The 23,999-nt window shown below is 36.5% G+C and overlaps 2 protein-coding genes across 6 annotated transcripts in view; one reads left to right on the top strand and one right to left on the bottom strand.

The window, feature by feature from the left end:
* Positions 1 to 15,337, top strand: part of PRKCZ (protein kinase C zeta) — a 75,636-nt gene extending 60,299 nt beyond the window's left edge. For all 3 annotated transcript variants that reach the window (XM_026085674.1, XM_026085675.1, XM_026085673.1), the window contains exons 18-19: positions 9,742 to 9,857; positions 12,581 to 15,337. In XM_026085674.1, the coding sequence (XP_025941459.1) occupies positions 9,742 to 9,857; positions 12,581 to 12,668 (204 nt within the window). In that variant the 3' untranslated portion in view covers positions 12,669 to 15,337. The remainder of the gene's footprint in view (positions 1 to 9,741; positions 9,858 to 12,580) is intronic.
* On the bottom strand, positions 14,870 to 22,070 carry FAAP20 (FA core complex associated protein 20). 3 transcript variants are annotated; one of them, XR_003256639.1, is made up of 4 exons: positions 20,677 to 20,777; positions 19,821 to 19,968; positions 18,453 to 19,081; positions 14,870 to 16,892 (listed from the first exon to the last, which is right to left on the bottom strand). XR_003256639.1 is itself a non-coding variant. In XM_026085677.1 (4 exons), the coding sequence occupies exons 1-4, from the start codon at positions 21,994 to 21,996 to the stop codon at positions 16,820 to 16,822; spliced, it is 954 nt and encodes a 317-aa protein (XP_025941462.1). In that variant the 5' UTR covers positions 21,997 to 22,070; the 3' UTR covers positions 14,870 to 16,819. The 3 variants fall into 3 exon arrangements, 2 of the variants coding, with proteins under 2 accessions (XP_025941462.1, XP_025941463.1); XM_026085677.1 differs by lacking the exon at positions 20,677 to 20,777 and adding an exon at positions 21,893 to 22,070; XM_026085678.1 differs by lacking the exon at positions 20,677 to 20,777 and adding an exon at positions 21,619 to 21,722.
* Between the last annotated feature and the right edge of the window lie 1,929 nt (positions 22,071 to 23,999).

Genomic DNA, 23,999 nt, shown 5'->3' with positions numbered 1-23,999 from the left:
TATGTAGAGCTGAAATTTGAGTCTAAGATCCTAGTTACAATTGCAATTTTTGTTTATGATTTATGATGTCAGGAGTGTTTAGCAGTTTAGAACAGTTTCCTCTAAGTACACGCAAATGCTGGTCCTCAGGAAAAGAACCAAATATATTATGCTAACTTTTTTGTATTGCAGCATTAAGTCTTTCTGTGAGAATTTTTCAGTCTTGAATAAACACCCTGCTAAGTTAGAAAAAGAAAACTTAAATGGCCAACCTCTATATTAAAATGCACAGCACTACTTATATTGGTGTCCATTGCCTGACTTGTAATGTATTTTACTTAGGTATTCTGAAATCTCTCCAGTGACACTTAATCTAGTTGAATTTGTAGAGTTCTTTTGTGTTAATTACTACATAAAACTTTGCAAAAATAGCTACTTATTTTTCTTATATGAGTATGTAATTTTATTATTCATATGAATTTGGCTGTTTGGGATTAGAATGTTTTGAAATGCACAGAAACCTTCACTTTTTTCCCCATGGGACTGACCCATAAAATATATTCAAAATAAGATTCTGGGAGTCAACACATGCAGTTTACTTAAGCATTTGTTTTAAATAGGAAAAGCTACTATTTACATCTTCTATAATTTTATCTCTAAAGTGGTAAGTTTTTAATTTTTTTTAATTTTTATGGTTTTWTATATATATATATATAATATATAAATAAATATATATATATAAAAAAAAGAATGAACAGGAAGACAAAGAAAAAACCTTATGTCAAATTATGTGGTGAGAGGATTTTTTGGTAGGTGTACAGCTTGCCTGTTGTACTTAAGAATATGCTGGCACTGCAGAAATGAGCATGTCCTGGGCAGAGCACATGTGAATGGCATATGGACTTGACAGCTCAAACACTTTGTTACTGTTTTCAATATGAAGGCAAAACAGAGAGGCCTCTGCATATGCAGTTGAACTTCATGACATATGGGCATGATAGGTGCAATGCATTCTATATAGTAGCTGGAGAGCTCTCTTTAGGAAATASTCTTCAAAATGATATTAGTGAAAAGGAATACAATGGGATATCAGATATATCTATGTAAGAGTATGGAAGGGTCTACAAGACCCTTAAGAGAATATYCAGGTCTTGGTGTAGAAGTTAAGAACATACTGCTCTTCTCGGTGTGTTCCAGCCATCTTCCAGCCACGTGTGGAAAGAAGTTGGAGCCAGGGAGAAGGCTGACCAAATGCACCATGAGAATGCACAGAAAGAACACTCTCTGGTCAGGAATAAATCTAGAAAAGGGAGTAGGGTTGTTTGCATGTCAGAGGTTTTCCTGGGTAATGATTGGCCATGACCTTAAGACTGCTGCCTCTGGAGTGAGAAGGCTGGACTGAAAAAATCTTACCTTGCACGTTCAGTGCAAAAAAGATCTCAGCCTATCAAACTGAAAGACAGAGCTCTTTCCAGACAGATTTTAAAAGCATAATTGTGCTTCATAAGCAAAATATATTTTCTGTGTTCTGTTTACATTCAGCATTTGTTACTTTTAATCCTATGAACCTTAAAAAACAAACAAAACCCAATGCCACACTAACTAGGGAGCCTTAGCAGGAAGTTCCAGAACTTGGATTCGACTCTTTCCTCTTAGGCAGTGATCACAGGTGGTGAACTTGGTGGTAAGGGATGAAAGAGGAACATGTCATTCATTTATTTCTACAGGAAGTCTGACAAAGCATATATGACTCTTTTATTGTAACAAAATTATTTAAATTTAATCATTATAAACATTAAAATTTCTTACAACTTTGAGGGGTTTTGTAATGTTTTAATTGTTACCCTCAAATACTGTATTTGGGAATTGAGTCATCTTATTAACTTGTCTTTTTACTGAAGTTAAATAACATCCATCATTTTAATCTCCTATGTCTTGGTTTAACAGACAATAGAACACTGAATTGCAGTTAAGCAGATGGTTTAATTTTAAGTAACATCAATTACTGTAAAAATGTATTTTACTGAATTTTTTGTAGTTGCAAAGAGGATATGATGAATTTGATCCAGATGTGAATACCCTAAAGATGGAATTTAAACTGGGATTGTAGTGGGATAGAGAGCTAGATCCCTAACTGAGGTGGTTTGTCAAAAGGTTTTAGAGCTGTTTTTCATTTAGTTATGGTTAAAATATATGCAGGCTGTGTATGTTGTTATATGCCTTTTACTTGAATGTGTTTTCACAACTGTAAAATCATGCGAATACGGTCATTTTGCCTGTGATAATCCTCCTTTCAGTAATGATAGGAAAATAAACTAGTTTTGCATAATCTCCAGGAAAGTATGGAAGTGCTCCATCCTCTTGTCACTAGCCCTCTTACCTCTGCAATGAAAACCACTTCTTTGCTGCCTCATTCTCTTCTAGAAATGCTTTCACTCAAGATCCAGATTTGTTCAGCCACTCTGAAAGCAGATACCATTTCTTCAAAGGAAGCAGGACTGTGATTTGGATCTATAGGAGAGACAGCATAAATGAGGGAGTACAGGGCTTCAGCCTTTTACTGAAATTTATCCATGAAAATTTTTTACCTCTCTGCAGATTACAAGACTAGATTCCTTAGAGATTTCTTTTTACCTAGGCACCCTGAGTAATAAAGTATGTATCAAACAAAAGCATACTAGGACAGATTAATCACTCATGTTTAGCAGTAACATAGGTATAGACTGTAAAAGGAGAAAGCATAATGAAGTGTGAGATGGACTGAACTGGAAGTAGTGTGTACATTTCCTTTCTCATCTCGGAACAGAGATTATCAAATGGTCTAGCTGCATAGCTTGTTATTCTGAGTAATATCAGATGACCTTTATGACTTGGATGGATTTACTATTGAATTTCTTGTACTGAGAACGGAGTAATAAATGTCACTTCTAGGGTAATATATTATTGTCTCATGCGGCCCAAGCAGCAAAGGAGGGAAAATACATCAGTATTAAAATACTAGATTTCTCACTGCAGAAAAGTTAGTACTTCTGATAAACTAAAGTAAATATTATAACTTGTTGACACAGACATCCAGATAGGAAGTTTTAACCTGAATCTGTGTTAGAAATTTGCCTTTTTTTTGTGTGTGTGTGTATCCATAGGAGATTTATTTTGTTGTTAGCATGCACTAGTTTACCATATTTGACTCAAATGTAGAGAAAGGCTGGAAATTGCTCATTGTAGTACAGCAAGTGAATTAAAACCTAAAGAAAATGTTCAATTTTTTAAATCTTAGGGAAAAAAATGCACAAACTGCAGCGCTACCATTTCTTTAAAAGTGACCTCATCTCACTGGCAACTTAATAGTAATTAATAGAAAGTTGGGCTTTGCTTTGCATGAGCAGATACCAACAGCTGTTTCAGAAAGTTCAGAATTACAGCTAGTTCTAAATATTGTCTAGCATCTGGTATTTCAAAGGGTGGTGAAATGGTCAAAGAGAAGACTATCTACTTCTTCCCTAGCATAAGGCATTTAGTGGTTGGCTAATAGCCTGATTAATGTAGTTTAATTTTTAGATTTATGTCTAGTGAAATATTATTACTATGAAACCAGAACTTCTTAAGAAATTTCTCTCAATCTCCATACAAAACCATGTATTAAAACAGTCTTATCACTTTGTCATTTAATATTGTTATCACTGAGGATTTTTTGCATGAAAACAAATTTTTGATTTTCCATTAGTATCATTAGGTCTCTTCCAAAGGGAGTTTTGAATGTTGATTTTCTATCTGATATTTCTCTAGAGGAACGGTGACCTCCAGTGGCCAGCAAGGCTAATCCAAACTGTATATACTACGTAGGCCATAACAGATCAGAATAATGATCAAGTCTGGTAGCCTGTCTCTATCAATGCCAATACCAGAAGCTTCAGAGGAAGGTAAAAATGGTTCCAAATGCTCATAGCCTACAATGTTTCTCATAGGGATGACTAATTTCCTTATGATTCATGTAGTGGTCAATTTTATGCCCTGTAGCATGAGTATTGATATAGTTTGTATAGATGTTCAGTTCAAAAATATGGTCAGAAAACTATCTGGTATGTTTTGTATTTTAACCACAGTTTTTAAGTATGAACTTCTGTGGTAACAAACTCCTTACTGTAATATGGGGGGGGGGGGGTAAGTAGAGTATAATTCATATGATTAAAAAAAAATTACCTCTACAATTCAGAGAAGGCTGGAAGAATTCATATAACCAGAATTTCATTCTGCAATAACTAGGCAACTTATTCTTAAATCAGTTGCTTGCATTGCATTGCATTACCAGATGGAAATTTTTTACTGGTGATTAAATTATGTAACACAAGGTAAAAATCTTATCCTCGCTCCCCTCCAAAACATACATGCCATACATTGCCCATATGTGAACACACAATTTTGCACTGGAAAATTTTATATTTTGTATTTTATATGGAATTTTCAAGGAATTTCATAAAGATCTCCATGTTGAATTTACTAAGCTTAGTGATTAGGCTGCCTGCTTACTGTTAGCAGTGAAGACTAAGCTCTTGACTTTGCAGAGGCAAAGATTTGTGAAATGGTGTATAGCCTACGTGGAAGTTTTGAATATCATCATTATTTGACTGTAAACTCTGTTACACAAGCATTCTGATTGAGATTCTGTGTCCGTATCCTTAAGCCACACTGCTGAATTTTTTTGCATGCAGAAGGAGGAGGGAAGGGAGAGGAATAAACTGGTGCTATGATCTGAGCAAAGGATTCCCTCTTGCAGGAATAGGAACATCACCTGTCATAAGTTATGCAATGCATTCACAGATGCTTCTGAGCGATTACGCTACTTGGAATTTGCAGTTATCCTTCCATTTGGTATGTCTCTTTCAATTCTGCCCCAACATAACCCCCACCCTTCCTTTGCAAGGAGATCCATGCAAGTTTTGCACCCCTATTATGATATAGCTCTGAGAGTCTCCCTGTATATTTTTACAAAGCCTGTAGCAGTGGGGCACTGATCCTATTTAAGGTCCTGTAATTTCTAGTTAGGTGACCTTTTGGACAAAAAGGACATACAATAATGATAAGTATATTATTTTAGTGTTGGAAACCTAGATTTATTTATCATGTTTTCCTTTGCTTTGCTAAGGAGAAAACATAGTTTTAGTTCAGTAATGTTAAATGGGAAAAACAAGTTGCTAACCGAATCATATAATATCATATAATCACTAGCAACTTCTTACATAAGATAATTTCAAACAACCTTCAAAGCAAAGAATGTATCCTGAAAATTCCACACTGAAAACAGTAAAGCTGGCATTATTGAAAAAGGATGTTAAGATATATGTGCCAACTCAAAACACCCCAGGATTCTCACAAGTTTGTTTTTGCATTGTCTTGCCTTGTATCAGAGTCTTTCCTATTGCTTTCTTCTACTGACAAGGTAATGACACGATCCATTTTTAGATGTGTGTTCTGAGGTTGGTGTACATAGTCACAGCCTCATTAAATTAAAGGAGCTTTGTATGAATGTAGGATTCCAATTGTGCAAACTTCTTGCAGAACTGACATTTTAGATGGTCATAAGTAGAAGAGCTGTGAAAATACATGGTTTTATGTTACGTTTAACATAGTTATGATTATAACTATCTGTTAAATTGACAGTTTGGGGGCAAATTATAAATTTCACTTTTCCTTTCGTGTATAATAGCTCTTCAAAGTTTTGCTGCAAGAATTGTGTTCTTTTTACAAAATACACTAAACTTGCTAGTATCTATAAATATGCTAAAAGTGAAAATGCGATTGATTAAAAAAWATATATATATATGAGGCAATATATGCTAGCATCTTCACTGGGATGTTACATTTAATTGCCAGTTTAATCATTTGGCATGCCTTGTTTTGTAACTAGCAACCTGGTTATACTTTTGGAATTGTGTTTCTAATGAAACTATGTTTTCTCTGTGTGATGTGTGGCTAACAAGAAATGACAGTCTGGTCCTAAATGAAGTTAGGTCCATGGAGCATGGAACTCAATGACTATTTTTTTAAATAGGAAAAAAATAAGGGATTCAATCAAATATTTAAATAAGTAAAGAATCAAAACAGATTCTGGAAAGAAAGGAGAAATTTCCAGGTAATTCTAATGTCTCTCTAGATAAATGTATTGCAATTGTTCCTGATCCTCAAAATTTCTAGGATGTGGTATTTACATCTGGGAGTATTTCACTGATGTGAAAGTAAATATATTGGCCAGTTGGTTTGTAGGATTGAGCTCTTCTTAATTTTTTAATCAAAACCTTCAAATGGTTAACTGAAATTTTCTGATTAATTTTTTTCAGTTASCAAGGTATCCTGTTCAAACCAGGCAATATGTACTTCCTGCCTTTTACTGTATTGATGTATACATTTTACTGTATTGTGTATACGTAGATGTGTGTGTATATATATAGTGTATGTATTTGGGAGCTAAACTTTCTGATACCTTTTAAAACTTAGATACCTTCTAAGTTTTCTGTATAGAGCTCTAAAAGAAAAATTAAGGGTTAGGAAAGGAAAACTGATGAAACTTTCATGGTTTTGTATAAGCCAAAGCTAGTTTCAACTACATTAAAACACACTTTCAAATAGAGGTTCCACCTGATTTGTTGGATCTCCGTCAACCACTTAGAGCTATAGTATTTTTTAATGTAATTATGAAGGAAAAGGGACTTAAACATTGTATTATTCATTTGCCAGTTATGACACCAATCAGTTTTGACCCTTTTCATCAATTTTTGCTTATTTTGATAGGCACGTGGATCTCAAAGATACTATATTCTGTATTTTCTGTGAAAACAAGCATTGTGGTGGACAAGATAGAACCAAATTAGTTTCCTAGTGAGAGAAGATGAGAGGAATTAAGCTTTTATCTGTTCTGTCTCTCAAAAGCAACTGTCTAATCAGGACACTTGTATTGGCTGACCAGTCAATAGCCATACACTTCTGGACTAGCTATGCCCAACAAACCAGGAGTCCCTAGAAGGAACTGAGTGTTGTGGGAGATGGACCCATGCTCATGGGAGAGGAGATAAAGAAGATGTAGGATGTTTGATATGAGAACTCTGGAAGTATTCTGCTTAGTGTTGCATAGGATTTGGGAGAGCTGAAGCCAGAATTCAGAGTTGCTTATTTCTAAAGTACTAATTTCAGTCCAATCCAGGTCAGGATCCAAAGTCATTCCAGTGTCGTCTTTAAAGAAATAGATTTTCTCAGGCAACTTCCATATGACAGTGCAATGCCAAGTAAACTTAGAGCTTTTAGGAAAGAACTTAATCAGTTGCTTGTAATTTAATGTCAATTTCTGAGCAAATTTTAGTCTTCAGTGTATAACACTTTCTTATTTTATGCTTAGTAAATATGATCATGTTTTATTTATTGAAGTAATAAGATTTATTCATGGCCAGTCTTAGTGTTTCATGCCTGTCATCACTTATATGTAGATGTGATGATCATCTGTTGAGTATGAAAGATAGATACTCTTCATTGGTGTTAGTTCCACTATTTTTTTCATCCCAGTTTACTTACCAAGGTATACAGACACTTTGGTTATCCCACTATTTCTAACTAGTGAGGCATTAAAATGCATAAAGGTACATATTAAATTTTAGGAAGTGTTGCACTTTTCCATGCATAATTTATCTCTAGTACTTAATGCTCTCCTTTTTACCTTTGTAACATTGCATTCCTGAATTGTATTTTTTTAGTATAGGGTATGCCCATAGCATATTGACAACCATGGACATTAGTACTTGATCAGTCATCTTTATATAAAACATGTAGACATTTGTAGGACAAATCTAACTAAAATCATATGAAGAAGTGATATAACCTCTCTGAAATGCTCTGAATTTTAGTTATACTAGAAAGTGTTTGAAACATTAGCTGTTCTGCTTGCTTATGTCTAGTGTAGTTCAGTTCACATCAAGTTTTTATTATTTAAATTTCTGTGTTTGGTAAGCAGTACTGTTCATCTCCTCTTGATTTTTCCAGAGTGTAGTGCTTTGAAGTAGATTGTTTGTATAAAGGAAATGAGCAGTAGCTGTGACTCGGTCGTTGCACAGTGTGCTAAGTATGTAAAAGAACTAGTATGAATGTCCCCCAAACTGTAAACAGAAATGGGAGAAGGACAGCTAACTTTTTTCCTCAATCAATGTTTTTGAGCATCAACAGAAGGAATGTGTTGCGTTTGCGCCCCCGCCCCAACCCCTCCCGGCAGTTTGCAATGCAGAAGAGAACTTTTGAGGTTTTGTTAGTGTTTATTTTAGGGTATAGTGTGAAATTTCAAGTCATGATCAAGAGGGTTCAAATCGCAAATGTGAGCGGTGTATAATAACTTCAGGAAAAACATGAGGACTACAAATCCAGTAGAATAATTCAGAGTCAATCCTTTGGAAGTTCCATTGATTCCTTAAAATTTAAGATGCTTTATTTTCTATAATATTTTAACTGGCAGACTCAGTAATATGGTAGAAGTAATATGTGTAGACGACACAGTAGTATTACTTGTCATTTATGGTAAAATGTGATTCAGCTAACTGGTTTTGTGAACCAATAAATCAGCCAGATCAATTGCATGTACTTCCATTAGCTTCCAAAATTTAACTAATCTTTGATTTCCCCCCTCCCCCTGCCACTGGTCCTGGAACTAGGACTACTTTGAAGCAAGCTAAAAAGGATGGAGTTCTTCCTGAGCCTTTTTGAACTACCATGGGTAGAGATTCAAACAGATAATCACATTTAACTTGTCACCTCCTATATAACTCAAGCTTGTGATAACAGGGATCTGACGACTCTGGAGACTAGCAGGGATTTGTCTTAATCAGAAAACAGACATGTTGAAGATGCTATTGGTAGTAGCAGATCAGAAAAGGTTCTTAATGAGTAGAACAGCATTATTTGAGGCAAAAAAATTTTCCCCATGTTTTATTTACTCTCTGGTGTGAAAGATAAATATTGGGTTCCAGCTCCTTTAGCAGGACATATTTTATGTATATATATATATATATATACATAGTTACATTTTAATTAGAAAGTAAAAGTCTGGGCTGTTTCAGCTATTTTATTGTTTAGCATTACTTGCTTTCAGTGACTGCTTACCCCTGTGGCTAGTCATTGATGAGGGCATTAGTAAATAACGCTTACTATTTTGTTCTGTGCTAGAATTATATTAGCAAATAAATAAGTGATTATATTGAATTAACATAGGTTGATTTACATGCAGCTTATGTTTTCTAAGAGCTCACCACACAAGAGGGGAACTTCAGAGAGGAGTTTATGAAAGGGTAAAAATGAGTTATATACTGGGGGAAAGTATCTTGTCTTGAGTGGAAAGTTTCTGGAATATGTTCTCAGTTTAAAAACTGACCCAGATTTATACAGCAACAATGCTTTTCTTAATTTACACGGCAAGACACTTGGGAAACAGTTTTTTCTACACTCTGTAAACTTAATTTTTTATTAAATTCTGATGATTTTTCCAGTGTTTTTGTATTTAAAATATAGCAATAATATAAACAGGGTGACTGTATACCATTTAGTGTCAAAATCTACTTGACTAAAATTTAATGCCAGATGTTATTTAATGTGTTTATATCCTTCACCAATGTTAAACTTAAGTATAGTGACTTACGTGTGTATGTTATCTAGAGACAATGTATGTTGTTGTTTTTTAGATTTAGTAAATATTCAATATTTTATTTTTCCCTCCCCCATTATAATTCTTCTTAGCTGGAGAAGAAGCAAGCAACCCCTCCATTTCAGCCGCAGATCACAGATGATTATGGTTTGGATAACTTTGATACACAGTTCACCAGCGAACCTGTGCAGCTAACCCCGGATGATGAGTATGCTTTTCTTTTTCCCAAATACAATTGCATGCTAAGAAATATTTACAAATTACAAAATTATTTACAGTTTTCTAAGAGGAAAGTATGTACTCAGCATTAGAGCATGGTCAAGTTAAAGAATTCTGTTTCTTTAAGTAACTGACATTTTGCATAACTTATTTTTATATTAGAAGACTTCCTAGTAATCTAATAAATGATCAGAAGAGTTTATTGATTTATTGCTGAGCGTGTGCTTAGTGGTGTATGAGGAGATGAAAATTTGATTCCGAACCCAGGGAGTTTGCATTTCTGCATTAAGAAAAAAACCATTTGAGATGCAATTTCTCATGTCTTGGAATAAACTTGAGATAGCAGAAGAATCTTAGAAAAGGGTATTATTTAAATGTGCTATGGAAATTTTTGCAAGAAGTGAAAGTATGGTTTAGTAAAGGAGTTTGAAGGCTGAGAAGCGGTTGCAGTATGCAGAAGAATAAAGTGGCTTCAAATACAAGATGGTGTATGAGAAGACAGGCTATATTTCGGTAGTTAGGTGGGAGACAGCTTGCCCAGATTCTAAGAGCATAACTGTACAAAGGTTTGGGGGTATGCTGAAGCCTAAAAAGTTGAAATTGGAAACTTGAACTTCAGTTGGGAAAAACAAGGGGAAGCTCTATGCAACAGGGGAAGAATGTCAGAGAAAGAGTTTTATCTTCATTTGTCTGGGAAGATCTAGCACATGTCTGATTAGTAAATGCACTGTGGAAAGTGAGGGGAAAGTGATTCAAATGATATCCAGGTGAGAATCAGTATCTAATTGCTGAGAAATGGAAAAGCTTGCATCTTTTCTATTCTCTTTTTCCAAGGTGTGTTTTTTCTTTCAAGGCTTGGGTATGTGACACAAATGCTGGATGGGACTTAAAATACACCTTTTAATCTTTAAAATATGTTTTTTTATGAAAGGGCATAGTAGTGCATGTTATACACCTAGCATTCTTTTCTAGTGTTCTTTTAAAAAGTTGTTTTGAAATTTTTCTGAATGAAAGGAGACTTGGAGTTTATTTCAAATCTAAGACTTGGAACCATGGTACTGGTGCAGCTAGAGCTGTTAGGTGAGCTTTATTGCAAAAGAACAGCAAAGCTTTGCCTGCACTTTATACACTCACATTTTCTCATTGTATGTAGTTTTTTTCATTTGTTTTTCTTATTGGGCTAGATGCCCTATGCTGGAAATTGTAATGCATTCTTTTCCAGATATTTCTAGCCTCTTGTCCTGTTCACTGGATTTGTTTGAAGAAAACAAATTTGTTGAATTTGCAGTTTTTCATTATTTACAAGCTTAACTGAAGTCTGTAGAGGGTCTGATTAAAGATGTTCTAGAATGAATCATTTGGACTAATCAGATGCTTCACAGAGCTGGTTCTGAAATATTTTTTGTAACTGAGGTATTAATAATAGACTTGTCGTGTCTAAGTTCTTAGATACTGTCTGAAGTGCTGCATGAAATATAGTGGCATACTCTCATTGCAGACAGAGGCTGTTGCATATTATCAAATGGCTTTCATAATTAAAGACACAAGACTGTCACATTCCAGCCTGTGTTTTTACTAGTTGTGCCCCTTCCATGGTTGCTACACAACAAAGCTAAACTGTTCTGAAAGATGGGCAATGTCATCTCAAAGCTTTCTTCACAAAGTCCTAGTCCAGCCCCCCAGGAATGAGAGACTCTAAAGATTAGCTAGTTTGTCTGGGGATTTTGATTTGTACAAATAAATGCTATGTTGATTAAATTTGTGATTGTAAAAATGAACCTTGTAACTAGTAATCCAGTTAAGTTGAGTCTACCTCAGTGGCAATAAATTCATGTCACGGGGTCTTTCACTTGGTGCTTTCTTGGGCTAGCAGGTGTTCATTCTCAAGTGATTATGTGTAGGGAGATTTCATTGTGGATGTTTGTGCCTAGGTGCTCAAGCTTGAATTTTTAACTAGTGTTACCTACGTACCATAGATATATATTTCACAAGCTACCCTGCATTCTCTTTCTCAAGAATCCAGAATAAATGAAGTGAATAGCTGAATGGAGACCAGTGCGATGTACTTCAGTTATGTTTCTGTGTAGAAACCAAAGAATGGCAAGGCATATTCATGCTTTATAGATTCTGCTTGGCAACAAAATTAAGTACTAACTGCATGCACACCTATAGTGGGAAACTATGAACAACACATCTCAAAAGAAGTTCCAAAGAAATTTTGTCTCTTTTATATGCATCAATCTATAACTCTTTCATTTGCTTTCCAGAGCATACAATAGTTCCTGTTTAAAAAGCGATAAGCTTTGTTCCTTTGTGACTCTTTCATACTATGAATCTTATATATAACATTAGCAGCCCTTGCTGACAGGAAAATGACCTGTTTTTTATATGTAAATTGTAATTCTAAAACTTTAATCATCATATGTTTCTTTTGGGCCTGTAAGTAAGCAATTAGCTATCTGGAAGAGCAGGAGAAGCTTTCTATGAAGTGTCTCAGAATTTTCAGTCATATTGCTTTAAATATTGGCATGAGACACCAGTGTGAACTATTTGTATGTTCAGAGATTTTCTTCCATTTATGGTTCTTACTGCTTCTGTACCACTTCGCATCCGTAAATTTTTGTAAGGTATTTTGTTATTATTTGAAAAAAGTACAGCAACACAAATAATAGCTCTGATAACACTAAATCATTATTTTTCTTTATTTTTCAGAGATATAATAAAACGAATAGATCAGTCGGAATTTGAAGGATTTGAATATATTAATCCATTGTTGCTGTCAACAGAAGAAACAGTATGAAGGAATGTCATCTTCAGTGTGGACAATGTGAATGACCTTTAAATTTATCCTTAACTACAGTATATGCATGCAAGGCTGGGGAACTGTAAGATTTTGGATGGAGACCAATGATTTTTAAAAAATTGCTGCTGAAAGTCAGAGGAGACTAATGATTTTGGGTGTCTTCCGCTACATAGTGGTTCTTAAGTTCTGGGCACTGACAAAACTGGCTTCATTAATGAAGTCATTTGCATTTTGTGCCTGTTTCATGAAGAATCAAAACATTTATTGCATCCCTGGAAAAAGAGATTCTGAACAACTTTGAGATCTGCACACTTTCTACAAACATTTGATGCAATGAGCTACCAATTGAAGAATATTAGAGTGTAACAACCTGAAGAATAAAATGTATTACGGTGGTGTTGAAGTTTATTTTTGATGCCTTTTTTCACAAGTGGTACCTGTCTAAACATCTCGGATATATTTAAAAGGAGTTGTGTTTTATTAGCAATCAAAACATAAATTTGGGTACAAGATTTAAGTGCCTAAATGGATAAACTGCATTGAAGAGTTATTACATATTTGGAATGTTCTTAAACTGGGTAAGTTCTGCTTGTTAATATTAAGTAACCATTTACATATGAAACATACAGTACATAGCTGCAACATAATGTTCATTTGCATCTTTATAGAATTTGAAATGCAGAGTAACTCAGCAATATTAATTCCAATTTAGAATTTACAATATCGATTCCAGAATCTGTTGTTTTAAATTCCAAACTTACCAAAAGATTGAAAAAAAACTAAATTTGCACACAAAGGATTTCTGAAATACTTGAGCAGTGCCTATACCTACAATGATGGTTTTTGTTGAATACTAAATTTTTGAAAAGTATTTTTATCAACAGTACAAATATTCAGGAATAGGGCAAAAGCATAACAGAGGATAGCCTTGAAGCTTAAATAGTACATCTAGAATATACATAACATAAAATATACTTTCCTGATAAAGCACACCTCCTACTTACAATAAACTGTCTGCTTGAAAATACTCAGTATATATTAATAACTAATCATCCTACATAAGAAAATGGGATGTTTTGGTAAAATGTTTTGCATCAAAGTAGTAAGGTTTTTTTTTTTGTTTTTAATGGAAGAAACACTGAATATCTGAGAAATTGTGTAAAGAGGAAGATAGCCACTGAATCCCTTCTCCTGGAAACTGGGGAGGCAGGGAAGGGAGGGAAAGGGGACATTACATCAGAAAGCTTTAATAATTGATCAGCTTGGAAAAAGTCATGTCACAACATTTGAGGACTAGTAAGTGTGCATTGCTATCTAAAACTTCAGATGCTTGTAAAGATTTACCTGCCTCTACAGGTAACAGCAGCAGAGGCAGTATTTCTTTTTGCTAGGTTTCTGGTTAACTATATTGTGTGGCTTGTAGGTCTAGAAAAAAGGCGTGGGAAAGAAAAAATGAGAAACCCTGTGCCATGACATCTTACCTAATTTGGTGTAAAATGCAGGATAAATTGCAACGTTCTAACTTTCTTTACATTAACGTATGGTTTTCTCAGGGTACAGCACTGCATTAGGTGCTGAACGTGACATCTTTTGGATTCACATCCAAGTCATGAGGTGCTAGGATGAGACTGCCAAGACATTGTGTTTAAAATTAACCATTGATTAACAATCTACATTTTTGTATCTCCTCATTAGCCACAATTACGCAGACCTGTGGTTATTTAGTTCTATTAATCCCATTCAGATTTAAGTTGTGGGTTTCTCTCTGTTGGACTGTAGCTTTTTAAATTGAGCAAGATGTGTTTTAACCAGCGCTAAATAATTTAACCAGTAAGAAATACTTGCCTCAAATGCCTGGACATTAGATACCTTGTTATCTAGTAAAGGAATTATTTGCTTTTTTTAAAGGTAATCAGAAAATTTTAAATTACTTTTTTTCCTTTCCCTGGCAATTACTTAATGTACCCTGAATAACTTCTCAGTGTTTAATCAAATTTCCTGGTTATACAACTAATAAGTAGTTAGATCAGTCAGCTCATGAATGGAAATACAGAGATTATGCTGTCCTTTGACATTCTGGGGCATGGGTCTTAGAAATGGAAACAAGGAAGGGTGGAGGGTTATTTGTTTTTCTTTAACCTTGTTTCTAGGTGGCCAAAACATCTTGTTTGGGAGGGAGGGAAAAACAAAATGACATATTTGCTAAACAAGCATTTTAAAGAATACTTGATTTATTTAAAAATATAAGGCATTTATGATGTTGCTGTGTTGCCAAATAGTTTCTGGTTACAAGTTTGGTTGCTCATGTGCAAGTGTATGAAAAATGTTCTGTTCATGATGAAGGGGAAATTTTTTATATGAAGTACTTGTTTTATAAATAAAAGATGATGAAGGATGTAATTAAATGTGTGTTTGGAAAAAAAAAATCCTAATATATTACAAATGGATCTGGTAATGATATATAGTTGTCTTATTTGAAAATAGTAAATGAAAAATCTAGCTAATTTAATGATTGTAAAACAGTAAATATGTTCTTGTAGTTTTGTATAATGAATTAGTTGGGATCTTTGACCAGTTTTAATTGTGCAGAAGATGGTATACTAATCCATAACAGTTAAGATCATTTATATTCTTGCACAACTATTAAAGACTTTAATGAAAAAGTTGACTGTTATTATTTATCAGTAAACTGAGCTGTGTCCAGCTTGTACTTTTTTTAAAGAGACCACATTGTAAATTACAAAAAATCTACAGAATTCTTGCTGTATTTTGATACTGTATTCAATGTTTATTCTGTGTTTTTGGATCACATCTGAACTGTATGTTTTTGAAGTCAAGGGCATAAGCTTATTATGATTGAAAACCATTCAAATACTGAAATTTAGTCTATTAATTTGAGTTACACCTTTTTTCACTTTATGGGAAAGCAATTATAAGAATAGCTGAAAGATGCACAGCTGTAACATTCTTGCATATAGTGCTTTGTGAAAAGAAGTTAATTTGAACTCCAAGGCTGTGACTTGAGATTTGATGTAACGCATGAATAAGCTAGCTTTTCAGTAAGCTGGGCAAGTGAATAACCTACTTGTTTTTTGTGTTTTTTCCTCCCATTTGTTGTTACTAAACTATCACTAAATATCATTTATTGCTCATGATGGAGAAGGCTGCTTTTCTCAAGCTTATAAAATGCTCACCTGCTGCTATTAGGATGCTATGAAAATTGTAGATGAGTCTTCTGATATCATCCAGACAAGACAAACTTTAAGTTTTTGTTTGTTTTTGTTTTTCCCTGAAACACTGATGGTTACTAAGGGAAAAGCATAAGCTGTTTCTCCCACTTGAGCAGGGACAAGGAGCAACTCTGTTTTGGCCGAGTGACTATATTAAATCTAAAGTTGCATTTCAGTATTATGAAACTGGCAGGAAAAGTGTTCTTACTTATATGTTGCATTCTGGAGCCTAGTTACTTTAGACTAGCCATGTTAATGGAGTGGATATTGCTAAATACTTATAAAGAAAGATATTAATCTAGCTGTGTTGCTTCAAAAAGGAAAAAAAAATTGCACCCTTTATTTGGTCTGGGCTGCTTTCTTTAACATAGATACATTCAGAGAATTGACTGTACAAAGTTTTATTTAGATATTAAACTCATCAAAAATGCAAGGCTAGAGTGAGCATTTTTTATTATTTTTCTCAAATGACCTGTTGAGAAGAAAAAAATGATATCGGTAAACTTCTGGATTAGATGAATTAAGAGTTGTCTTTTGTTAACTGCTTGCTTCTTCTATACTTTTAGATTCTGAACAACTAAGGTGCATGAGACAAAATAGATTCTTCAGGGACTTACAACAGTGAATTCTTCTGAGGTACCCACATTCCAGGAATGCTAAGTGATTTCTGTGGGGGTCTTTGGGACATCTTATAGCATCATTTTCAGAACTAGAACTATTTTATGTATATTTGAGAGGATTTATAATAAAAGGACCATAAACTGCAGGCAGGTGGTATTTCACTTTCCTTGCTGGAAGCATTGGTTTGGTTTGCAGTCTTTAAGCAAGTTTGAGACAAGGACGTATTTCCTTGATGCACTTTTCCTTCGAGAAAGGTTCATCCTGGGCCTTATGACTTTGCTCTTCATTCCTCTGGATTTACCACATTACATCATCTGCGCTTTCAGACAAGCATCTAGCGAGATGACCATCAATATCCAATTGTGACAGTCTGCAAATACAGAGAATTCATTCAGTGAGAAACAAAGTCAATTTACTTGCACTCACTTTCTCACTTCCTAACTAATCAGAGAAATGTTCTAGTAACTTAACATTTCTGAGCATAGAAGTGATTTATCTGTTATCTGCCACAAGCCCTTGTGTCTTCTACTACATGCTGCTGGAGAGTTTGTTAATGCCACTTACTAGAAGGTGATGTTCAGAACATACAATGCTTTCCTTAAAGTGATGAATGCAAAACTTTTGTTTTTAAATATGATCTTAAGGATCATCCCATCTACATGAAATTCCCTACTCTAAGTGATCTTAAAATCAGTTTTCAGTCTAAGCATTCATAATCTAAGACAAAACAGTTGATACAAGACAGAAAACCGTTATCTTATTGCACATTCAACTCTAGCTTGAGAATACAGGAAATGAGAGGTTTCTGGTAGGGATGGATGCTTTAACATTTCTGCTTTGCTTCCTTTTTTTTTTTTTTTTTTAAGGAGGGCTGTTCTTGTGATTGTGAGCTCTTCCCTCCCACTGCCTCCCATTATAACAATCTTTTGCAAAGATTATTAAATTTAATTCTATTAAATGTAAAACTACTCCTAATCAGTACAGAGTAACTAATAGCACAGAGCTGAATATGAGGACGTGGAGTACATCTAGCTTTTCTGTCCAACTTTCTTGACATAATATCCACAGTTTTGTTAATATTATGAAGCGATCCTTTTGTCTCCTTGTTCAGCATCCTAGAGAAAAAGTGTTGCAGACATTTATCTTGCAGCCACAGTTCAGGAGTGTATGTCAGTTTTCAGCAACTATGACAGCATAGATGCTATTAAGAGGTACAATGCCAGGAGACTTACATAGTTATTGTAGAATAGATGTTTAATTGCATGGGTGTTTTTGTTTAGTTTTGGGCGTGGGGGTTTTTTTGTTTTGTTTTTTGTTTTGGTAGAGGTAGTCTGACAGCAGTGTATGACTGTAGTCTTATTTAGTTGTATTAATCAGGGCTTGGAGAAGGAAAATCAGCTTCCTTCCATCTTTCCCTGACCTGGAAAGCTAAATCTAAAATTAAGAGCACGGTTGCTCAGCCAAAAGCATCCACATACTTGCTAAACAGCTACACCAGTATAGCTATAACTGTAAATGCTAGATCTTGAAGAGAAAGTGACAGGTATGAGATGAACCCATCTAGCCCTAAAGTTAGCTTTTAGCTGCCAAGAATGCTGATTTAGAATGATTTTTGGATTACAATATAGATTTCACAAAAGTCTTTTTCATAGTCAAGTATTCTCAACTGCTAATTCTAAATGTACTAGCAAGGTTTACCAGAGAACTCAAACTTGGCTTTTTTTTTTTTTTTTGAAGTGTTATAATTTAGTGATCACAGACTTTTAGGCTGAATTAGAAGTAGGCAATTCTGGCATTTAAAAAGTGGAACTTTTACAGTAAGACTTTTGCCTACCCTGATTTTCATTGTTTTGTATATGTAGAAKGCAACTAAAAGCATTTTGTTTTCTGTATACTCTAAAGTTATTTCAAAAAAATACAAAAGACTTACRTTCCACTAAACTGAATCAGACACATTGGACAACTGTCAAGAGTTAAAGTTCCTTCACTCTGATCTTCAATCTTTTCCTTGCAGCTTTCAGTTCCAGGCATGCTGACAAGAAGAGAGTTCCTTTCTGCAGGCACAGATCTGGCCTCACCAAATGAAACATTGCCTTGATATGTTTGTAATTGGGACACACTGCTGTTATCTTCTTTTCTGTTTTCCTTGCTGTTCTGTATAGTCCCTCTGTAGTGCTGTTGAGAGCCAAGAGCTTTTGCAGAGCTTTGCAATAAGGCCAAGTGGTATGTAGAATATTTAGGCTGAGTGAGTTTACAGGATTTAGGATTTACATCCAGTTTAGAAATATCTTTTGAGTACTCCCCAACCACATTTTTGGTTTGATCTTTAATAGTTACACAGCATGTTTTCTCATCTGTAGAAGATAAACTTTTTGGTTCATCTGCTTGGCTGCATCCTTTTAGTAAATGGTCAGTTTGGCTTTCTGTTAGCTGAGGGGAGCTAAGATCCTTTGCTTTTAGACATTTTTCTTTGTGAAAAGATGGGAATGATGTCCATTGAAAATCTTTCATTCCAATTTTAAAGACTTCTGATTGTTGTAAATTCTCTTCCTCAGAACTCTAGAACATACACAAAATGTCTTCAGAACAAATGCAGTTCAGTCCATGTATTAAAAACAAGACTGGGCATAGTACAAATAACTGAGAAGGCTAAACTGCATTGAAAAAATAAGTATTTTATATTTAAATCCATCTCCAGTGCTTGTAAAGCAATTAAGAACTTCCTCCTGGACCTTATGCAATATATCTCTTCCTTTAATGTTTCGAAATTGATACAGTTGACTGAAYGCAAATAGGATACTCTTAGTATGTCCCACAGAGGCTAAGGAGGTTGAAAGTGCAATAAAATGTGAAGGTTGGAAAAAAAAAAAAAAATTCTCTGGAAGGACCGTTGGGGGTTTTTTGTGTTGTGATATTGCCTCCATATTGTTATATGGAGCACTGTTACGTTTGTTACTGTGTAATTAACCTCTGTTACAGTTTGCCTTTTTCAGTGTCATTCCTCTAGCAGAAGTTAGTACTTTTGAGCAGTCAGTATACTTGCACTGGGTCAGAAAAATGTTCTTAAGCACTAAACAATTTGCCACACTGTGTGTGTGTGGAGGAAAATCTAGCAAGTTGTTCTTACACCACCTGTTACACCATGTTAAGCCCCACCACTATATGTAGTGACTAAACAGCAGAAAACCAACATCCATTTAAAAGCTGTTTTAGAGTGTTTCTCCTAACCATTAACATCATAGTTCAGACTATCAGTATTTTAACCACTACACAAAGTGCAGACAACAGCACACACTACCTTTCCAAAGAACTCTGGAAACCTGGGTACTGTTTGCCAATTTGTGCATTTTAAATCGTGATTGACAGCTTTCAGTAGTAAAATCCATGCTTTTTCACACTCGCTTAAGCTTTCTTTTTCAAACCAGGAACATCTGTCAGCCAGTGTTCTGTAAAGAGAGAGACAGTCCGCTAGTTTGTGGGTGGGCAGAAGAGAAGGAAATACTTTGCATTGTTATTAAGTTTGTCTTTTAGTTAACTTGATTTACCCCTCCTGTAACAGTAAGGTGTATCTATCCTTAACCCTTGATTTATCAAGGCAAACGTTTTAAAAGCAAGACATTCCAGTACTTGACAGTGCATTAGGTCCATTAATCTCTTTCAGCCCACTTCATTAGCAAAATTTTGCAACTCTCGCCTTCCCCCCCCCCTTTTTTTTTTAAGGGTTGAGTACAGGGTAATCTTGTGATTGAAAATGCATTTAACTCTGCCTTATGTACAACTAAAAACTCCATTCTCACCTATTTTCTCTTGATCAAGCAGCACAGAACCTGCTAAAATGGCAGTTACATTTGACAATTCTAGCATGCCAAACCAWAAAGAGGTACATAAAAAGAAGTATTTGTCAACTGGAACAAGTATACAAATGCAGATTCCTCCCAGTTTAAAGGAGAGGCAAGACTGCCTGTGGAGGAAAAAATGGTTTAGCTGTTCATTATACTATTTGTTTACAAAGGCAACTTCCATATAGCCTACAGCAAGTTTTTACTAGAACACAGCTTATTTATCCTGCAAACTTGTTTTTACAGTCTTAAGTAACTATTACAGCTTTTGAAAAAAGCTACCCGATGTTTGAAAAGCATGTCTAAAAGCCTTACCTTCTACTTTAACAAATGAGATGTATGTATTACTGTCTGCACTTCCAAGTGAAATAGTTAAGTGTAGCCCTTTTTCTTCTCAAAGGCTGAACTTGACACTTGCTGAGTACAGGAAATCATTAAGTGTTTGCACTGAGGAAGGCAACTGCATTGGTTCCCATGTATGCTTGGCTGTTCCTATACTGCCATTTTAAGCTATTGATGATCTTTCTAAACAATGCTCTTTAATCCTTCCTAGGAAGCCATTAGAAAAGTTTAACTATAAAGCAAGCAAAAGAGGTTTTTATACTATTAGAGCTGTATRAAGCTAATTTCAAGAAAAGAATGGATTATCAATATCAGAATACTAGTTCCAGTGTTCCCACTTCTTACCAATACATTTTATTGGGTGGTAGTCAAAGAATGACACTACAGTAAAGAGAAATTAGATACAATTTTTACAAGGCCTCAAAAGAAGAAAAGCAGCCTTCTGAAGCCTATGTTTTCAAAGTAGGATTGTTGACTACTTGCATGCTTATCCCAACAGGCTGTAACAAGAAGTGCATCGCTACTTCCTTGCCTGTCCTTTCTTCCTGCTCTCTTCCTTGAGGGCTAGAAGAAACAGTAATTGTTTTTGGTCTCCTGTGAATTTATTCTGAAGAAAGATGTCAAGGCTTAATTTTTAATACATTAATAGCACCTGCTAGGAAGGGACCCATGGGGAATGTTATGTCAAAAAAAAAAACCCAAAACATGCAGAAGGCACATGACCCAGTATACTTTAGTTTGCAATTGGCCTCTCAAATTTTTTAGGTGCTATATATGCTTTAGGAAATGACCTTTATACAGTCATTAATATGCTACAGCCACGACTCCGAAATGTTTAAGCTCCCCAGTGCATCTTTGCGGCACGGACACTGACAAGGAGTAGGGGAGAGCAGAGCGATCCCTTCTCCGACGTACCTGCGTACCTGAGACAGCAGCCAGCGCATCTGACCCTATCCCGGATCAACTGAGGGAAGGGGCGAGGCCATTTTGCCCCTGCGGCTTGGGCGGCTCGGCCACCCTTGCCGTGGCGGGGGGAGGGAGCGCGCTGGGGCGCGGCGCAGGCGGCCTGCTCTCCGGCGCGCCCCTCCCATCGCCTCGACTGGAGGCGGGAAGCGGCCCCTGCGTGCTCGCCCTCCCACTTCTCCCCTCCGGGGTCCAGGCAGCCCTCCCCCGCCCCGTCGGGACTCACTGGCGCCGCCCGGGGGGGTCCTGGGCAGGGCTGGGCTCCCGGCTGCGGTCTGGCGGCGCCTTCCTGGGCTTGAGGCGCAGCTTGGCGGCTCCTTCCTGAGACATGGATGATGCACGAGCCCTGCGCCGCGCTGCGCGGCCTAGCCTTCCCTGACAAGCCCCCTTGGCGCTCGTCTCCCTCCTCCCCCTTTTCTGGGCGGGCGGTCCCGTGCCTGTGCATAGGGCTTGCGCCGGTGCGAGGGGGCGGTGCACCGCCCCCTCGCCCGGCCGCTAGGCAGAGGCGACGCCCGCTGGGGAGGCGGCGGCGGCGGCGGCGGCGGTAGCAGCACGCAGCTGCGAGCCGTGCGGCCCTGCAGCCGTGCCAGAGCTTCCCTTCGCCTCTGCGCCTGGTTGTCAGTACGGTGCTCCTGCCCGTAGGCGAGCGGAGCCGGCTGCAGGCCTTTCTTCGCCCTTGCTGGCCCAAGGCCAGGGCAGGGCCCCGAGACGGGCGGGCCGCCCCAGTGAGCTGTGGGGCCTCGCGCGCGCTTCCCACTCTTCCCTCAGAGCTGCCCTGATGCTCAACGGCTGGTGGGCGGCGGGGAGGATGAGGCTGGGGTGGCCGCCGCGCGCAGCCTGAAAGAAAAATTGCTTCTTAACACCTCTGCTGCGGTCGACTCCGTATCGGCAGTGCCTGTAGTACCACGCATTACCTGAAGTTCAGCTACTAGGTGCTTGTCCTGCTCAAAAGTCATCCTTATAGTATTAATTATAGTTTAAACTTTTTGTATGTGCTGAGTTTTAGTATATGTGGGGTTTGTATGTGGAGTAATCATTATGGAAATACAGTGTTTTATATATGGCCACTGTGTTTTACTGGGTATTCTTTGGGCAGGATCAATGAATTAGTCAGCATATTGTCCCATACTTCCTTGAAAGCAGAATGTTTGGTACTGTAAGTGAATATGTGAAATCAGGCTTTGGTTGAACTGGACGAAATGGCTATGGCCTCGGCTCCATTTGCCATCGCTCAGTTGATTTTTGTGCTGATACCAAAGATTTGTTTACTGTGGTATATGTCCAAAGCCAAAGATTGTTAATTCAAATACTAAGGGAGAGTGGGAGTGCACCTCTGATCTAGTTCCTCTTTCAGGAAAGAAAACTGTTGAAGTCATTGTCTTTTCCAGCAGGAACCTCACTGTATGACTTGAAATAAAACATGACCTAGAGCTGAGCTGTAACTGGTAGTTTTTGACATGGACAGACACACTGATCAGGTTGCAGCCTTTTTGAAAACAGACATATTAGGAAAATGATGACAGATCATTGATAATACCCCAACAGTTATATAAAAGGATCAGAAAGTAACTGCTGATGGAATTCATCACAATCAAGATGAGAATAACTGTATAAGAAAATAAAATTTCTGTTTGTCTGATAACAGGTGTTTATGAGCTGTGGAGGGAGAGCAGGTACAGAGCACTTTTTCTTAAAACTAAATTATTATTGCTGAAAGATGAATTCAAGTTCAGATGAGTCCAAGCTCCTTTTCTATAACTGTGTTTCTGCTGTGCTGAACGTCATATGGACCATTTTGTCTTTGGACTCCCCCTTTAGGCTGCCAGTGTGTTGTCAGTATTGACTGCAGCATTGTATTAAAAATTTTTTGTGAATTACTGTACTAGGCATGCAGACCATCAAAAATGTATTAAATAACAGTTGCTATCAGTTTCTACATGTCTTGGACAGATTTGAACCAGGAAAATATCATTCAGATATTAGAGTTAATAGAAATAAATTGGTAGATTTAACCTGGAAGTGACAGATATAATCACACAGCCACCTTCAGCTGTATTATGGACTGAAGGGAGGAAGATGATTCAGTTAGACTGTAGCTAGAGATTTATGAGGCTTGGTCCAGTTTATAGCCTACCTGTGTTAACTTAGGTACTTTGTGTTTCTGTGAGACCACAGCTGTAGAGAGAGGTAATGTCTCTTACTATAATAACTGATACATTAAAAGGGAGTTAATGGTTTTCATTTTGTGTAAGAGTGAGGGTAAAAACATTGAAAGGCGTGAAGTATTTGGTTACTAATAGGAACTGTGTAACTTTCCACAATAGAAAACCCAG

The sequence above is a fragment of the Apteryx rowi genome, unplaced genomic scaffold (assembly GCF_003343035.1).
Source record: "Apteryx rowi isolate R43461 unplaced genomic scaffold, aptRow1 scaffold_67, whole genome shotgun sequence".
In the NCBI taxonomy this organism is placed as follows: Eukaryota; Metazoa; Chordata; class Aves; order Apterygiformes; family Apterygidae; genus Apteryx; species Apteryx rowi.
Note: the sequence above shows the minus strand (reverse complement) of the source record. Positions and strands in the feature narration are given on the sequence as shown.